The sequence below is a fragment of the Stenella coeruleoalba genome, assembly GCF_951394435.1.
Source record: "Stenella coeruleoalba genome assembly, chromosome: 1".
NCBI classification, from domain to species: domain Eukaryota; kingdom Metazoa; phylum Chordata; class Mammalia; order Artiodactyla; family Delphinidae; genus Stenella; species Stenella coeruleoalba.
In genome coordinates this window covers 54,254,858-54,269,473 of record NC_137169.1, presented here as the reverse complement: position 1 = coordinate 54,269,473, position 14,616 = coordinate 54,254,858, and the positions used below count along the sequence as shown (strand labels likewise).

The following is a 14,616-nucleotide window of genomic DNA, read 5'->3' as shown; positions in this document are numbered from 1 at the left end:
GACTCTCAACCACTGCGCCACCAGGGAAGCCCCTGGATTACTTTTTAAGTAGTATTTGTCTAACTAGCTAAACAGTTGGGAAAAAATCAGTTTTTTTCCCTATAAAACACCATACAAAATGAATTCCAGATGAATTATACATTCAAATATAAAAACTGAAAACCTTTAAATATTAGAAGATATATATATTTTTTTAAATCTTAGAGATGGCAAATACATATAAATTCAGAATTCATAAAGAAAAAAATCTATGTATTTTTCTACATAAAAATTAGCATTTCTATCAGCAAAACTACTATAGATAAAATTAAAAGGCTAGGGCTTCCCTGGTGGTGCAGTGGTTGGGGGTCCGCCTGCCGATGCAGGGGACGCGGGCTCGTGCCCCGGTCCGGGGGGATCCCGCGTGCCACGGAGCGGCTGGGCCCGTGAGCCGTGGCCGCTGGGCCTGCGCGTCCGGAGCCTGTGCTCCGCAACGGGAGAGGCCACAGCAGTGAGACACCCGCGTACCACCAAAAAAAAAAAAAAAAAAAAATTTAAAGGCCATTGGTAAACTTAAAAAAAAAAATACACATTTGCAATATACAGTAGATATTTAAAACACTCAATATAGAAAAAATTCTTATATATTAATAAGAAAAAAGTAAAATCTTGATAGAAAAACAGGCCAAGGATATAAATAGGCAATTCATCGAAGAATAAATATAGGTACCCAATTTACATAATAAAAAGCTGTATTTTTAAGAAGACAAATTAAAGTTAAAATCACAATAAGAAACTGCTGCTTGTTTGACAAATGGCCATAGATTTAAAAATGCAAACACCTAGCATCAGAAGAGGCATAAGGGAAATGGGATTCCAACATGCTGCTGCTGGGAGGGGTACAGTCCTTCCAGAGAGCAATTTGGCAAAAAGTATGAAAGGCTTAAAAATAGACCTACTTGTGGATCCTCCTGGATCCTCCTCCAATCCTAGGATATCTTTCTTTAACCAAAAGGGGTTTGGTCAAATAAACTCTGGCACATCTGTCTCCTGCTAAGGTCCTTGCTAAACTCTTTATCAAAAATAACAAATTGGCTCCTTTGGATGTGCTTATATGCATGGAGACCCTTTCCCAAGAGCCTGATGGGGAACAGAACTCTCATTTTTTTGCCTTTAACTTCCTTATTCTAAAAAGAGCGGACGATATTGAGCTTTACTTTCTGATTTCTGAATAGGACTCGATACAATCCCTCCAATAATGTTTTGCATGTTATCATGCCTTGAACTTTTTTATGTACCTCTCTGTCCTTCTTGACTTCCCACTGGGTCTTATTCTCCTTACAACTGTGAGAGTATCCAGCACAATGCTGGCGATGAGGATGAGGTTAGTTTGTTTCCTTCCTCTCTTCATCCTTTTTGACCCAGCTCAAATATCCTCTCCTATCTGAGACTAGCTCCCAGCTTCCCTGGACAGTGATGAGCTACTTGTTCTTCTCGTATAGCAACTGCTCAAAACATGTGGTGCGGCACCATACTCCTTGAGCCTCGGCCATCTATTTATGAGCCTTTTACCCCACTATCCACGTATGTCTTCGAGGCATCTCATATCTTTGTAACTTAGTCTGGTGGCTAGCATAGCACATGGAATATATTAAATAACTAATTGTGAAGGAGTTCATAAATGAATTAATCAATTAATATTCTACTCCAACATCTTCTCTTTCTCTTTTTGGTTCATAAAAATATACAACTTTTTCCCCCAAAGGAGTCCCTCTTCAGTAAGACACTACTTTTAGAAACAGCAGTTCTCAAAACCTGGATGCTGACAAACTAGAAATATCAGGCAATACTTTTAGCACTTTATATAACAAATTGAAGAAATGTTAACCTAATTTTATTAGCTATGGACTTTTATTTGCCTTTAGTGCTATTTCAAGGAACAGAAAGTTAGCTCTCTGGCTCCTACAGCTTTTGCAAATGATGATATGTTTTGGCAATAGTTTACCCTGAGCAGTAAGGTCCTAGCAGCTTCCCCAGTATACTGAGAATTCATGATAGAAGTGTACAGCTTGGAATTATTCATCTGTGAACCCCTAGGTTTGGTTTTTTTTTCCTGTCCTTCCCTCCTTTTTCTTTTCTTTTTTCTTGGGGGTGGGGTGCAGAGAGGCGGAAGGGAGGTGGCTAGACTGAAAGCATAGGGGGCAGTGTTCCTTTGTGCTTTTCCTATTCTAAGTAATGAACTGGCTTTTTCCTTTATGTAGAAATGACAATAAAATCTAAAAATCTCACCCAACTCTGACCAAGTTACTTGGAGATAACTAAATCACACACCTAATATTATAAACAAATCATCTGCCTTGGATAATATAAATAAATATTCTATTCCATTTACACAATCCCCAGTCTCTTTGAAAATTCTCATTAATTTCACTAATCACCTTGGATGTATCAAAACTCTAGGTAACTCTGACTAATACTCAGGAAGTCTGGGTAAGTTTCATTTTCTTTAGGGTTCTAATGAATGATGACAAGTTAGTAGTGAAAAAAGGCAATGGTGTGTGTATGTGTTTCTCAAGCTACTGTTGTTTTTGCAGTTGTGGCAGTTGTTGTTCAATGGAAAATGTTTTATGCTTAAGAGTCAGAAAACCTGAATCTGAAACTTACTTATAAGCTGCTTGAATTTGGACAAGTTACTTAACTTTTCCAAGCCTCAGTTTCTTCAACTGTAAAATGGGGATGATGCCACCTTTCTCACACAATTTTAAGACTTTACTGCGATAGAGAGTAGAAATAGTTTATAAATTGTTAAGTATAATATAAATGCAAGATACCATTATTAATAAGGGAAAATAAAAAAACTTTTAGGGAAAATTAACATTTTCTACTACCTCATTAAGCTTTCAAAAATAACGTCCCTTGCAGCTCAATAACAAAAAAACAAACAACCCAATCCAAAAATGGGCAGAAGACCTAAATAGACATTTCTCCAAAGAAGATATACAGACTGCCAACAAACACATGAAAGAATGCTCAACATCATTAATCATTAGAGAAATGCAAATCAAAACTACAATGAGATATCATCTCACACCAGTCAGAATGGCCATCATCAAAAAATCTAGAAACAATAAATGCTGGAGAGGGTGTGGAGAAAAGGGAACACTCTTGCACTGCTGGTGGGAATGTGAATTGGTACAGCCATTATGGAGAACAGTATGGAGGTTTCTTAAAAAAACTACAAATAGAACTACCATATGACCCAGCAATCCCACTAGTGGGCATATACCCTGAGAAAACCATAATTCAAAAAGAGTCATGTACCAAAATGTTCACTGCAGCTCTATTTACAATAGCCCAGAGATGGAAACAACCTAAGTGTCCATCATTGGATGAATGCATAAAGAAGATGTGGCACATATATACAATGGAATATTACTCAGCCATAAAAAGAAACGAAATTGAGCTATTTGTAATGAGGTGGATGGACCTAGAGTCTGTCATACAGAGTGAAGTAAGTCAGAAAGAGAAAGACAAATACCATATACTAACACATATATATGGAATTTAAGAAAAAAAAGAAAAAAAAGTCATGAAGAACCTGGGGGTAGGACGGGAATGGAGACGCGGACCTGCTGGGGAATGGACTTGGGGATATGGGGAGGGGGAAGGGTAAGCTGTGACAGGGCAGGAGGGTGGCATGGACATATATATACTACCAAGTGTGGAATGGATAGCTAGTGGGAAGCAGCCACATAGCACAGGGAGATCAGCTCGGTGCTTTGTGACCACCTAGAGGGGTGGGATGGGGGTGGGGTGGGGGGGAGGGAGACGCAAGAGGGAAGAGATATGGGAACATATGTATATGTATAACTTTTTCACTTTGTTGTGAAGCAGAAACTGGCACACGATTGTAAAGCAATTATACTCCAATAAGATGTAAAAAAAAAAAAAGAATATAGAATCAGAGAAATCTGAATTAGGTAGAATAGAAATTTCAGAAGGTATGGTGCTTGATAAAAAAATAAAAATAAAATAAAATAAAAAAATAACGTCCCTTAACTCTACATAATGGGAAAGAAAATGGAATATAACCCAATATGTTCTTTATTTCTGGGCAGTGTGATTACAGTGCTTTTCTCTTCTTCCTTATCTAATTTTTTCCAGTTATGAATGTGAATTACTGGTATCATTTTTTTAATTAAAAAAAAAAGCCAATCCCACTGAAGTGTAAGGAAAGGGAAAGCTATCAGCAAGCACCACTGATCCCAGCTGACAGGAGTTTTGCCTCAGGTCTTTTCATACTTAGTCCAGGTCAGGGACCAACTAAGCCTATGGGGATTCTGCCCTTTCAGCATCTCCAAACACCTGTCACTTGACTTTGACTTAATCAGCACCTTGTGACATGTATAAACTGCTCAGTCAGGGCACACTCTGGTCTCAGCCAAGAAAAATGCCAACCTTTGTTCAGGGAGCCAAGAGCCAATAGTTTGGGGATTAGGTTTCATTTACCAGTACGAGCATCTCAGGAGTGCCCGGGCTCCTGCCTCTGCCAGGCCAAGGCCTGTGGATGGACCACGGCAGCAGAAAAAGAGCTCCACAGAGTTCTCTGAAAACCCTAGCATCCATCTGTCTGCCTCTGTCTCTCTGCCTCTCTCTCTTTCTCTGACCACCTCTATCTCTCCTTCAGTCTCCTAAACATGCCTGGAAATGTCCACCCCACATATACCTATTAGCCTGGCCAACATCTCCTGCAACTACTTTCAACTTCTTCCTTATCTAGGATGCCTTACTTGTTACCCTCTGTCCTTACCCCTATTCTATCACACCCTGTCTGCTCTTACCCCAACCTACGCCAAGAATTGTATCCCCAGCTCATGCCTGGTGTGCAGTCAGCTCTCAATACAGGCTTGCCCAGAGAATGCCCAGACCTCAGCTGACTGGCTGGGAGGTCCAGCAGACCTGCTCTGTCCACAGTGCTGTCCTCTTTGGCTTCCACTGCACAAATGACTTCCCTGTGAAAGGGCAGATAAGCTCCTCAGGAAGCCTTTTCCAGACCACGCCGGCCTTCAAGGGGGCTCCTCCTCAGTAACCCCCAAACTTTCCACTTATCAATTCATCCTGTGCTGCTTCATGACTGCCCCTGGAACTTTGTTTCCTTTGGAGGAAATTGGTAAGTGCCTGACAGGCAAGAAACGTGTCTTAACCCAAACTCCATTTGATACTCAACAAATTTGAATCAGTGCCTACCATGTTCCAAGTATATGAGAAAATACTAAGATGAATAAGATACGTTCCCTGCCCTCACAGAAGAGCACAGATGTACAGATGAGGGAGACAGACATGCAGGTAACAGTTTAACTGAGTTAGTTATAATTAGGGTATCAGCCTAGTTCTACTGGGGTGTTCTGCCTGGGAAATTTCCAGAGATGGGATGCTCTAACCTTCCTGGGGGGGTTTACCTACAGGAAAATGTACTCAGTAGGTATGCAAATCAGGGCAGGCAGAGAAGTAGATAGGACATCTAATCCCCTACACCACAGAACCAGGTTAGGCGCCCTGACTATACAGTTCACAGAGCATCCTGTACTTCAGTTTCTATCACTTTCTATTATACTTGTAAGAGCCTGGCCGGGGTCCGATTTCCTTCCCCGAATGTGGCCTCCACGGAGTCCTCCACAGGGAGGTTATGCTTAACACTGCGTTCCCAGAACCTAATTCAGTATCTGGGTTACAGTCAAAGCTCAATAAACATTTGAGGAATGAGTTGATGAAAAGAGGTATAAATGTGAAGGACTTTTCATAAGAAATTAAAATTAAAAGAAATCTGCAAAGCATGAATGCTGTACTTCTTCAAGATATCACTCCTATATAATATATCATCACTAGGACCTTTTCAAGATGGGATGGGGGAAAAATATTGCTAACCTTTGGACCCAACCAGATCAGAATTTACTGGCATATTTCTACATGATACCAAGTTAATCCTCAACCTGGTTTCCCATCCCTCTTTCCCAGGACCCCCCACTTTTCCCAAGGAAGAGTTTAAAAAGCAGTGACATTCTATTCTATTCAGTGACTTCACTTTCTATTTCCTTCCCAGTTTCCCAAGAATTCAAGGTTTCCCTCCACCCTTGTGCATGAACACGTGCACCAGCATCCACAGTTAGGGGGGCAAGTAACTGCTCCATTAGATCAACCAAAAACAGCAGGTTCACCCTGTCTAGTTCTGGTGCCCTAACAAAAACACCTTTATCGGGCTTCCCTGGTGGCGCAGTGGTTGGGGGTCCGCCTGCCGATGCAGGGGACACAGGTTCGTGCCCTGGTCCGGGAAGATCCCACATGCCACGGAGCGGCTGGGCCCGTGAGCCATGGCCTCTGAGCCTGCACGTCAGGAGCCTGTGCTCTGCAACGGGAGAGGCCGCAGCAGTGAGAGGCCCGCGTACCACCAAAAAAAAAAAAAAAAAAAAAAAAAACACCTTTATCCCTGGCATTTGTAATGCTGATGTCTGAGGAAGCGTCATAGCCTTGGTGGCTACAGTAATCATGTTAGACAGTCGCTGTTTCTCCACCAGGAACAGACTAACGTATACCTGGTAAGAGTCATATTATGGCTTGTGCTTTCAAATGCTAGTAGTTTGTTTTATTTGGCGAGCCAGTTCTGAAGTCTGACTCCTATGCACCTCTTTGCCAGTAAACTTCTCCTTTTCTTTCATGAAAGGTCATCTCGTCTCACAAAGACCTTGGGTCCTCAGCTCTGGACTATGGAGAGGGAATGATGGTGAGTCCCCACAAGAGTCCCAGACTGCAGCCAGAGGTGAGGTGGGCATTCTCCACGGAGGTGGGTGTTTAAGCAGAAGAGCACTGACTGGTTATTTATGACTCCAGCAACACACAGAAAATTATGTCGGACAACGTTTAAAGTTCTTTCCTTTCCAACAGCAGGATTCTGTTGGTCTGAATGGAGGATGCCAAGTAAAGAGCGTGTTCTCCCATTCATTCAACAAGTGTTTGCTGAGCACCTGGTCCATTCTGGGATTTATAGGAGGCTCTGGGGATATGACGGAGAACAAGACAGATGTGACTCCTGTCCTCATGGAGCTTACAATCTAGTGGAACCAACAGACGTTATTCAAGTAATCATAAATAATTGTAAAGTTACAGCTGTAATACGTGCAAGGAAGAAGTATGCGGTGCCATGAAGTCCAATAATAAGGGGATTGGACCCACTCTGGGAGGTTAGGAAGGCTTTCCTGAGAAATTGCCTCTGCTCTTGCCTAGAAAAATACACACATAAATGACCCTGTACTCAATTAAGCTACAGAATTTAAATATTTCAAAGCTTGTAGAATCACTTCTCCTTTACAGAGAAGCTCTGTAAAGGAACCGCTGGAAGCATCTGCCAACAAGGGACATAGTAGGTGGAAATTAACTCCTCTATAAATAAGGAGATCAGAAGTTCAGTTAAATAAGTTCAGCTGCACTCACTTAGCAGTGGAGACCCATGGCTATGCAGCCTGGTGTTTTAAATGCTTATCTCAGAAATATTGCAGAACAATTGTCTTTTTTTCAGAGAGAGAGAGAATGAGTTTGTGGATTGTTCTTATGATGAATTCTCTCTTTTGATATAAAAGATATCAAAGGGAAGATAAAACCATGGTTGGTACTTAGTATTTGATGAGTGGGTTAATAAGTAAACAAATAAGAACAAGCTTTAACAAGAAATAATTTAAAATCTAATACTTGGATTCAAAGAAATCAGTTCCACAAACGTAACATGGGGACTTTCCTTGGCCAATGTTCCTAAGTAAAAGCTTAAGGGGGTTTAATTATCTACAACATGACATGGGCTAAACAGTATTATGAAATGTCCTAACATAAATGAAAGTTACATCAAGAAAACTACAGGGTCCAGTTTTCTAGAAATAGTCATCCCATCTACTCTTTACTTGTCAGGTCAATCGTGGAGGATTTGGGCTCAGTTCTAGACACGATCTTCTCCAAAGGGCATTGGTGAACAGGGAAGCATCAAGAAACTCATGCTGGGTATATAACCAACGTGAGGTGGGGGATGACTGGAGGACTAGGGATGGGTGGCCAGAGAAGAGAGGACCTGAGAACTGCCCTCTGGCATCTTGAAGGCCTGTCATGCGAGGGAGGAGCAGCTAAGACTCTGACCCACCTTGACCAATGCTACCCACATGGGTCTGTGGGGCAATACGTTACTAGATATACCACAAAAAAGAGATATCGCAGTTAACTATGCTTAGGTAAAACTGTACAAACAGGATTCCTTATAGCAGAATGTTTTGGAATCTTCAAATGATAACATCATCATGAATATCCAAGACAGAAAGGTATATTCCAAGTTTCCCAATCTGTATTGAACTCAGAGCTCTTTCATGGAACTAGTATCTTTCCACACATCCAAACACCCTGGAAAGACCTGTTCTAGACTTTTCTCTTTTCGCTAGGCTCAGCACTGAAATAGGTACATGGGGTCAGGAAACCAAAGGTTTAGACACGGTGCCTGCCTTCAAAGACAGCTTCATCCATAGGGAAGAATTATTGACACCAAGTCTGCACTGGATAACACTGAGGAGATTTCATGGGAGAAGACCACCTCATAGGTCCACTGGGTATTCATCTAGTATCCCATGGAGTAACATGGCACCATCCATAATTTATGAGGTAGGAAAGGACTAAGCAGTAGACTTGTTACCTCTTACCAAAGACCTAGAACCTTGGGAAACCATGTAGCCTTTTTTGTAGACATTGTTCAACCCCCCAGACTCATCCATCTTTCTTAATACTCTCCGATTCCATCAAGCCAATTCATTACCAAGAAGTATTGCCACTCCCTCAAGGATATTAAACTGCTTAGAATTTTGTCAATGGGTGTCTCAAATTTACCAGCTCATTCTACCCACCCTGCCCTAGGACTGGTAGGAAAAGAAATCAGCATTCTATTCTGTTTAACTAGCATGACTTGCAACTTAATGGCAAGGCTGATAGAATGCTAGATTTTGACCTTTTCTTTGCTAAAGGATGGAAGAATAGTACTGAAGGACCCAGAAGACGGGTCCTTTTACTTCAAAATATTGGGTAGAGGAAATAGGAGGAGAGGAAGTAGGGCCACTGAAGTACCTTGTAACCTGGCTGCTGGAGACAACATGAGGGAAAGGGCCACACGCCTGAATGAATGTTTAGAAAAGAAAGAGACTGATGTAGGATGGGTTACAGGAAAGGTCATGGAGGTGGGAATTCAGGTCGTTATTGGACAGACATAGAAGAGGAGAGAGAGCATAGAAAGTGGGATCTAGGGGTCTTGGGACATCTCCCAAAGCGTACCATGTTCTACTCTTTCATCATACCACAATTTACATATAGATCCTTGTCGTCAACTTCTTGATCACCTAGCAACTTAGTTCCACCCTAATGGTCTCCCTCCACTTAACCTTAATAAATCACAACCTGTTGCTAAGGAAAATGTGTGCCTATTAAAGAGGAAGATGTAATGCTGTGGTGAAACCTTCGCTTAAATAAAAACAAGAAACTGACTCACTCTACCATATTTCTTCTTAGAAATGAAAACATTTATAAAGGTTTCCTTGACCACCGAGGGAAGAAAAATGTGTTTATCACTGTTTAATCCCCACAGACTCAAGGATCAAACTTCCTGCCTCAGTAGATGTGATCCTCTGAAAGTAAAATTAGCCCTCCCTGGCAGAACGTGCTCATTGCTTTTCAAATGTGTACACTCCATCAGGGTTGTTATAAATAAGCTGTATCTTGATTTAGGACACATCAGCTACCGTTGCTATTTCAGTGCTGCCTTTAGCAGTCTAAGCTTTCTTTCACTGCAAATAGCATTTACAGGAAAGAAATCGGTGGCTCAGGACTGCACACTTACCGGTCCCGAAGCTCTCCTCCCCACAAAGGGACAGTCTGCTTGCATCCATCAGATTCCCAAAAAACTTCCAGCCAGTTGGGGTTTCATACAAAGTGATCTTTGTAGCATTAGCCACCCTTCAAAGGCATGAAATCAAAGTTACATCACAGCAGGACTGCTAGCATAGCCATGTGAGGGATGGAAAACAGCAACCATTATTGTATCAAGGGTCCCGTTTAGTATTCCTCAGAGGTACACATAATTCTAAGATTGGTGAAAAATCATATGAGAAAACTTGCACACAATGTGCTATTATATGTGGAGTCAGCGGAGGGGGGAAAAGGGGACGAAGAAAGAATTAATTCAGGTCACTGAGTTTAACATTTTAGAAGAAGCAACAGTGGCAAAATGGGCAAGGCTGTTTGGGGGGACCATTTAAACCCACATGTTTTGGATACAGACAATATTTATAACCATTCCATAGTGAATAAAAGAGTGATGTTTTGATGCACCTATAGTCATAGAGACATAGAATATTGGGTCCGGGAGGTCAGTATTTTACTGAGAAGGAAACAGGACCCAGAATGTTATGTGATCAGCCCGAGGTCACAAGGCCAGGATGACCAATGCCTGCTATCCAGCTGCCCAGTCAGTGCTCCTTTCATTTCCCTGGAAGACCCCCCAAGGACAGTGCCCAGTGCAGTCTCCCGTGTGCACCAGCTGCACCCACACTGATGCATGGTCCCCTGTCCCCCCCAATATATCTTTTACCTCTCCCTATATTATCCTTAGCCTATTTGAAACCTTTGAGTGACTGTTTTTTTAAACCCTTGCCCTTTGAACAGGAAAAGTTACCTACAATTCATTTACTCTTTTAGTGAGATTTGCTTTCCAAAATGCTTGTCTTATCACTAGCAACACAATATCATATTTCAATTCTAATATTTGAGGAAAATTAGATCTACGATTTTGAAACCTGTGAAAGTACAATGAACTTTTTTCTGGGTAATGAGGTATTTTCCATTGTGATTCTATATGTGGATTATCAATTTTTTCAGAACTTGGAATTAAACTGTTTTGGATTACACAGAAGGTATTTCAGGACCTGATCAGTCTAATGTACAAGAGCGTGGCCACACACCAGCTCACGACTTCGGATGGAGGATGTGAAGGCAGAAGTACCAGGTTCTAATTCTAGCTCTGATGTAGCTGTGGGGTCCCGGGCAAGACTGCTAACTACTCTTTTGGTTTCCTCCTCTTTAAAATAAGGACTGCTATGAGGATCAATTGAGATGGTGAATGTAAAAAGGCGCTGTGTCAACTACAAACTACTATATGAATATTAGCCACTACTTTGTTAGCTGAAGTCAGCACTAGTTCTATAACACACACACACACACACACACGAAATAGAAAACTACTGTATAGCTCAGTGGTTGGGAGCAAAGGTTCTGGGTTCAAATTCTGCTCCATCATTGACTAGCTGGGTGACCTTGGGCAAATTAGTTAATTTCTTTGTTCTTTTGTTTTCCCACCTGTAAAGAGGAGTTAAATATAGCATTTACTTCATGGGGTCAGTCTGACAATTAAATGACTTAAAACATATCTAGTGTCTAGCATAAGGTAATGTTCAATTAATATTAATTATGATTGTAAGCGCCTAGATACATACATTCTGCTTTCCTCCCTGGCCTCGACCTTTTATTCATTCACTTGTTCTTTATCTATTCATTCAGGAAACATTTATTGGACACCTAACATGGTCTAGTTAATACTCTCCCTGGTTGGTCCTCATTTATAACTTATATTTTTCAGATGTTTTAGATGTGATCCCGTAAGCTACCCTAAAGCCTTTCCAAGTGAGATGAAATACAATCAATCAATAAATAAGCAAGTCAGAGATATCAACTGTTTACTGTCACTGGTACCGCCTTTCTCAAAAACTGAATGCACTTTTTTTTTAACTATTCTAGCTTTACGTTTACTCAGATTTTGGACAAATGAACATTTACTATGCTTGTGTGTGTATGGGCATCTGATGGGGGCTGGATGAGGGATGTTTTTTGAAAGTTCTGCTGAAACACTGATCTTACATCCAACTGCTCTTTCATCCAAACTCTGTGTACACTGCTAAGGGAAAGTGAGTCTCTAGAATGATGTCTTGACTACAACGAAGTGCTATCCATTCATTTATTCATTAACATTCAATCATTCATTTTTAAAAATGATGTGTGTGTGTGTGTGTGTGTGTGTGTGTGTGTGTGTGTGTGTGTGAGGCACACCATGATCAGGAAGAGTTTAGGACAGTGAATAAGACATTCTTTTCTCTGTAGAAGTTTCTAGTCTTACAGGGCAGATAGTCAAGTAAACAGGCTATCAGGACACAGTGTGGTAAGTGCCAGGATGGAAGAAATGCAGGGTGCTAAGGGAGCACAGAGGGGAGACAATCAATCCAGAAAAAAGTTCATCCATTCCTTCATAAAATAAACACTTCCATAGCACATACTATGCATCAGATGCCCTAGCTGAAAAGGGAAGAAGGATGTTCCCAGCATTGTGAAGGGCCTGGCGGGAGCCAAGGGAATGGAGAGACGTACCGGTCCAGGGCACCACTGGTGGGCATGCTGCGTGCAAAGCCGCGGACCCCGGTTTGCTGGAAATATGGAATGCTGAAGATGTTGGCAGCAATGACAGCCACAGAGTCTGAAGGGTTCACAAAGAACCCATGCTTGCCCAGAATCATGTTTCGATCCTTTGGGAGAAGGGGAATTCAAAGGAAGATCTTTTAATCAAAGTGCTGAAGAAACCAAACTATCTTACATGGAGGTTTTATAAAATTTAAAACTATGATACATTTATTCATACTGGCTTCTAAACACTGGATTTTATTCCTAATGGATCTGTACAGTACCACTGGGCCAGTGGCACCTCCGTGCCGAAGAGCTAAAACTGTTTTAAATTAAAGTGCAGGCACAAACTCCTTCTGGGCCGAATCCTCTGTTCTCCCTCCAGAGGCCAGCTGACTGTAACCTCCCTGACCTTTTCCAAACTCTGGAACTAATCACCTCTCTTCTCTCCCAAAAGAGAGGAGAGATCACAATGAGAGGAAATATGGGCTCTTTAGAGTCTGGTAGGTCTACCAGGCATCCTTCAAGGAACAAAGCAGATTCCCTCAAGGAAAGGCTTCTAAATCTTGGGCCCTCCATGTGGTGCAGGACCCAACAGAACATGCTGCCACCTCACTGCTCTCCTGGTGCCTGACATACTGGAAGTACTCAAGTAACTGAGAGTATGGAGGGAAAAACTCCCATCATGCACTGCCACAGAAAGATGCATTGCAAATGATGTCTGCTAGGGACCCTTCTAATTTCTCCAAATTTTGATATTGGAATATCTATTTTTAGGAAACAATGAATTCTAGATGATGTTAAAGAATAATAACAACCACCAAAATATATTTTCGGCTAAGTAAATATGTGTAGTGTTTACTATCTCTGAGATATCAAGTATACAAACCTAAGACAGCTTCCCTCCTCGTCTGTCATGTACTCACCAATGTAAATAAAAGTGCGTGTTCATTTAAAATATTAATTGTAGCTAAAGAATAAAATGCTAATTCTCTCATTATAGTTTCATCTTTCAGCTAATGTGAATGAACAGGTGGGTATATTATAAGGCCAAGACCCTTGCCAGAGATTAAGTAGCTAGCTGCTCGTTTAGAGCAAAAACCTACCTCAGGACAGGTACCTAGAACCCAACTAGCTCATGAAGCACCAGTCATGACATCATAACCAGGCCCCAATTACCCTGCCCCTCTTAGCAGACATTAAACACATGGGTTCCATTTCAAGGACTCATTCTGTTCAAGAGGGTCTTCTAATAACTGAGCCCTGACTCCAGGTGCAATGAAGGAGGTTGACTGGCACTCCTAGGCCCACAGGGCCTGGTAGAAGCAGTCTGCTTTTTCCCCCGTCTTTAGGATCAGGCCTGCCCTGCATCAGAGTTCACTTAAAAACACTCGTACCCACCCCATCTCCATCAAAGGCAGCCCCAAAATCATGCTCTCCTGTCTTCATAGTCTCCACCAGGTCAGCGGCATAGGTGAGGTTGGGGTCAGGGTGGTGGCCTCCAAAGTCCTCCAGGGGAACACAGTTAACTGCTGAGTTTGCGGGGGCTCCGAGTTCTTCACAGAGGATCTTCTTCACGTACGGTCCCACAACTATGCAGAGCGTGAAATAAAGAACCAGAAAATAAAACTTACTACAGGAGGTGAGGACTTACTACATAAGGTGCAGGTGTTCTAGGGAGAATGGCAAAGAGAACATGCAAACTGTATTCAAGGGCTTGTGGAGAGATAAGTCTGGAGTAGAAAGTTCTACAAACAGGAATATTGAGAGATTAGGTTGGAAAGGGTGGGGCCATTTGTTGAAGGAAAGAGTGGGGGAAGGGAAGGGAGCGAACCATTATGAAGGCCCTGCTACACACCTGTGCCAGGTGCTTCTCAACTGTTTTCTCACTCAGTCCTTCAAAAAAGGCCCATGAGCTGGTACAGCATAGTGCTTAAGAACCTGGACTCTGGAATCAGAGTGTCTGGGTTCAAATCTCAGCTCTGCCAATTACTGGCTGTGCCATTTGGGGAAAGCTATGTAATCTCTTTGCTGTGCCTCCGTCTACCCCACCTGCAAAATGAGGATAATAATAGTTGATGTGAGAATTAAATGAGTTAATAGATATGAGGCACTGAGAAC

General features: G+C 41.8%; 1 protein-coding gene across 2 annotated transcripts in view; it reads right to left on the bottom strand.

Moving 5' to 3' along the window:
• Positions 1-14,616, bottom strand: part of PGM1 (phosphoglucomutase 1) — a 61,768-nt gene that overhangs the window by 13,324 nt on the left and 33,828 nt on the right. For both annotated transcript variants that reach the window (XM_079922373.1, XM_079922374.1), the window contains exons 5-7: positions 13,897-14,087; positions 12,466-12,620; positions 9,890-10,005 (exon numbers count right to left, since the gene is read on the bottom strand). In XM_079922373.1, the coding sequence (XP_079778499.1) occupies positions 9,890-10,005; positions 12,466-12,620; positions 13,897-14,087 (462 nt within the window). The remainder of the gene's footprint in view (positions 1-9,889; positions 10,006-12,465; positions 12,621-13,896; positions 14,088-14,616) is intronic.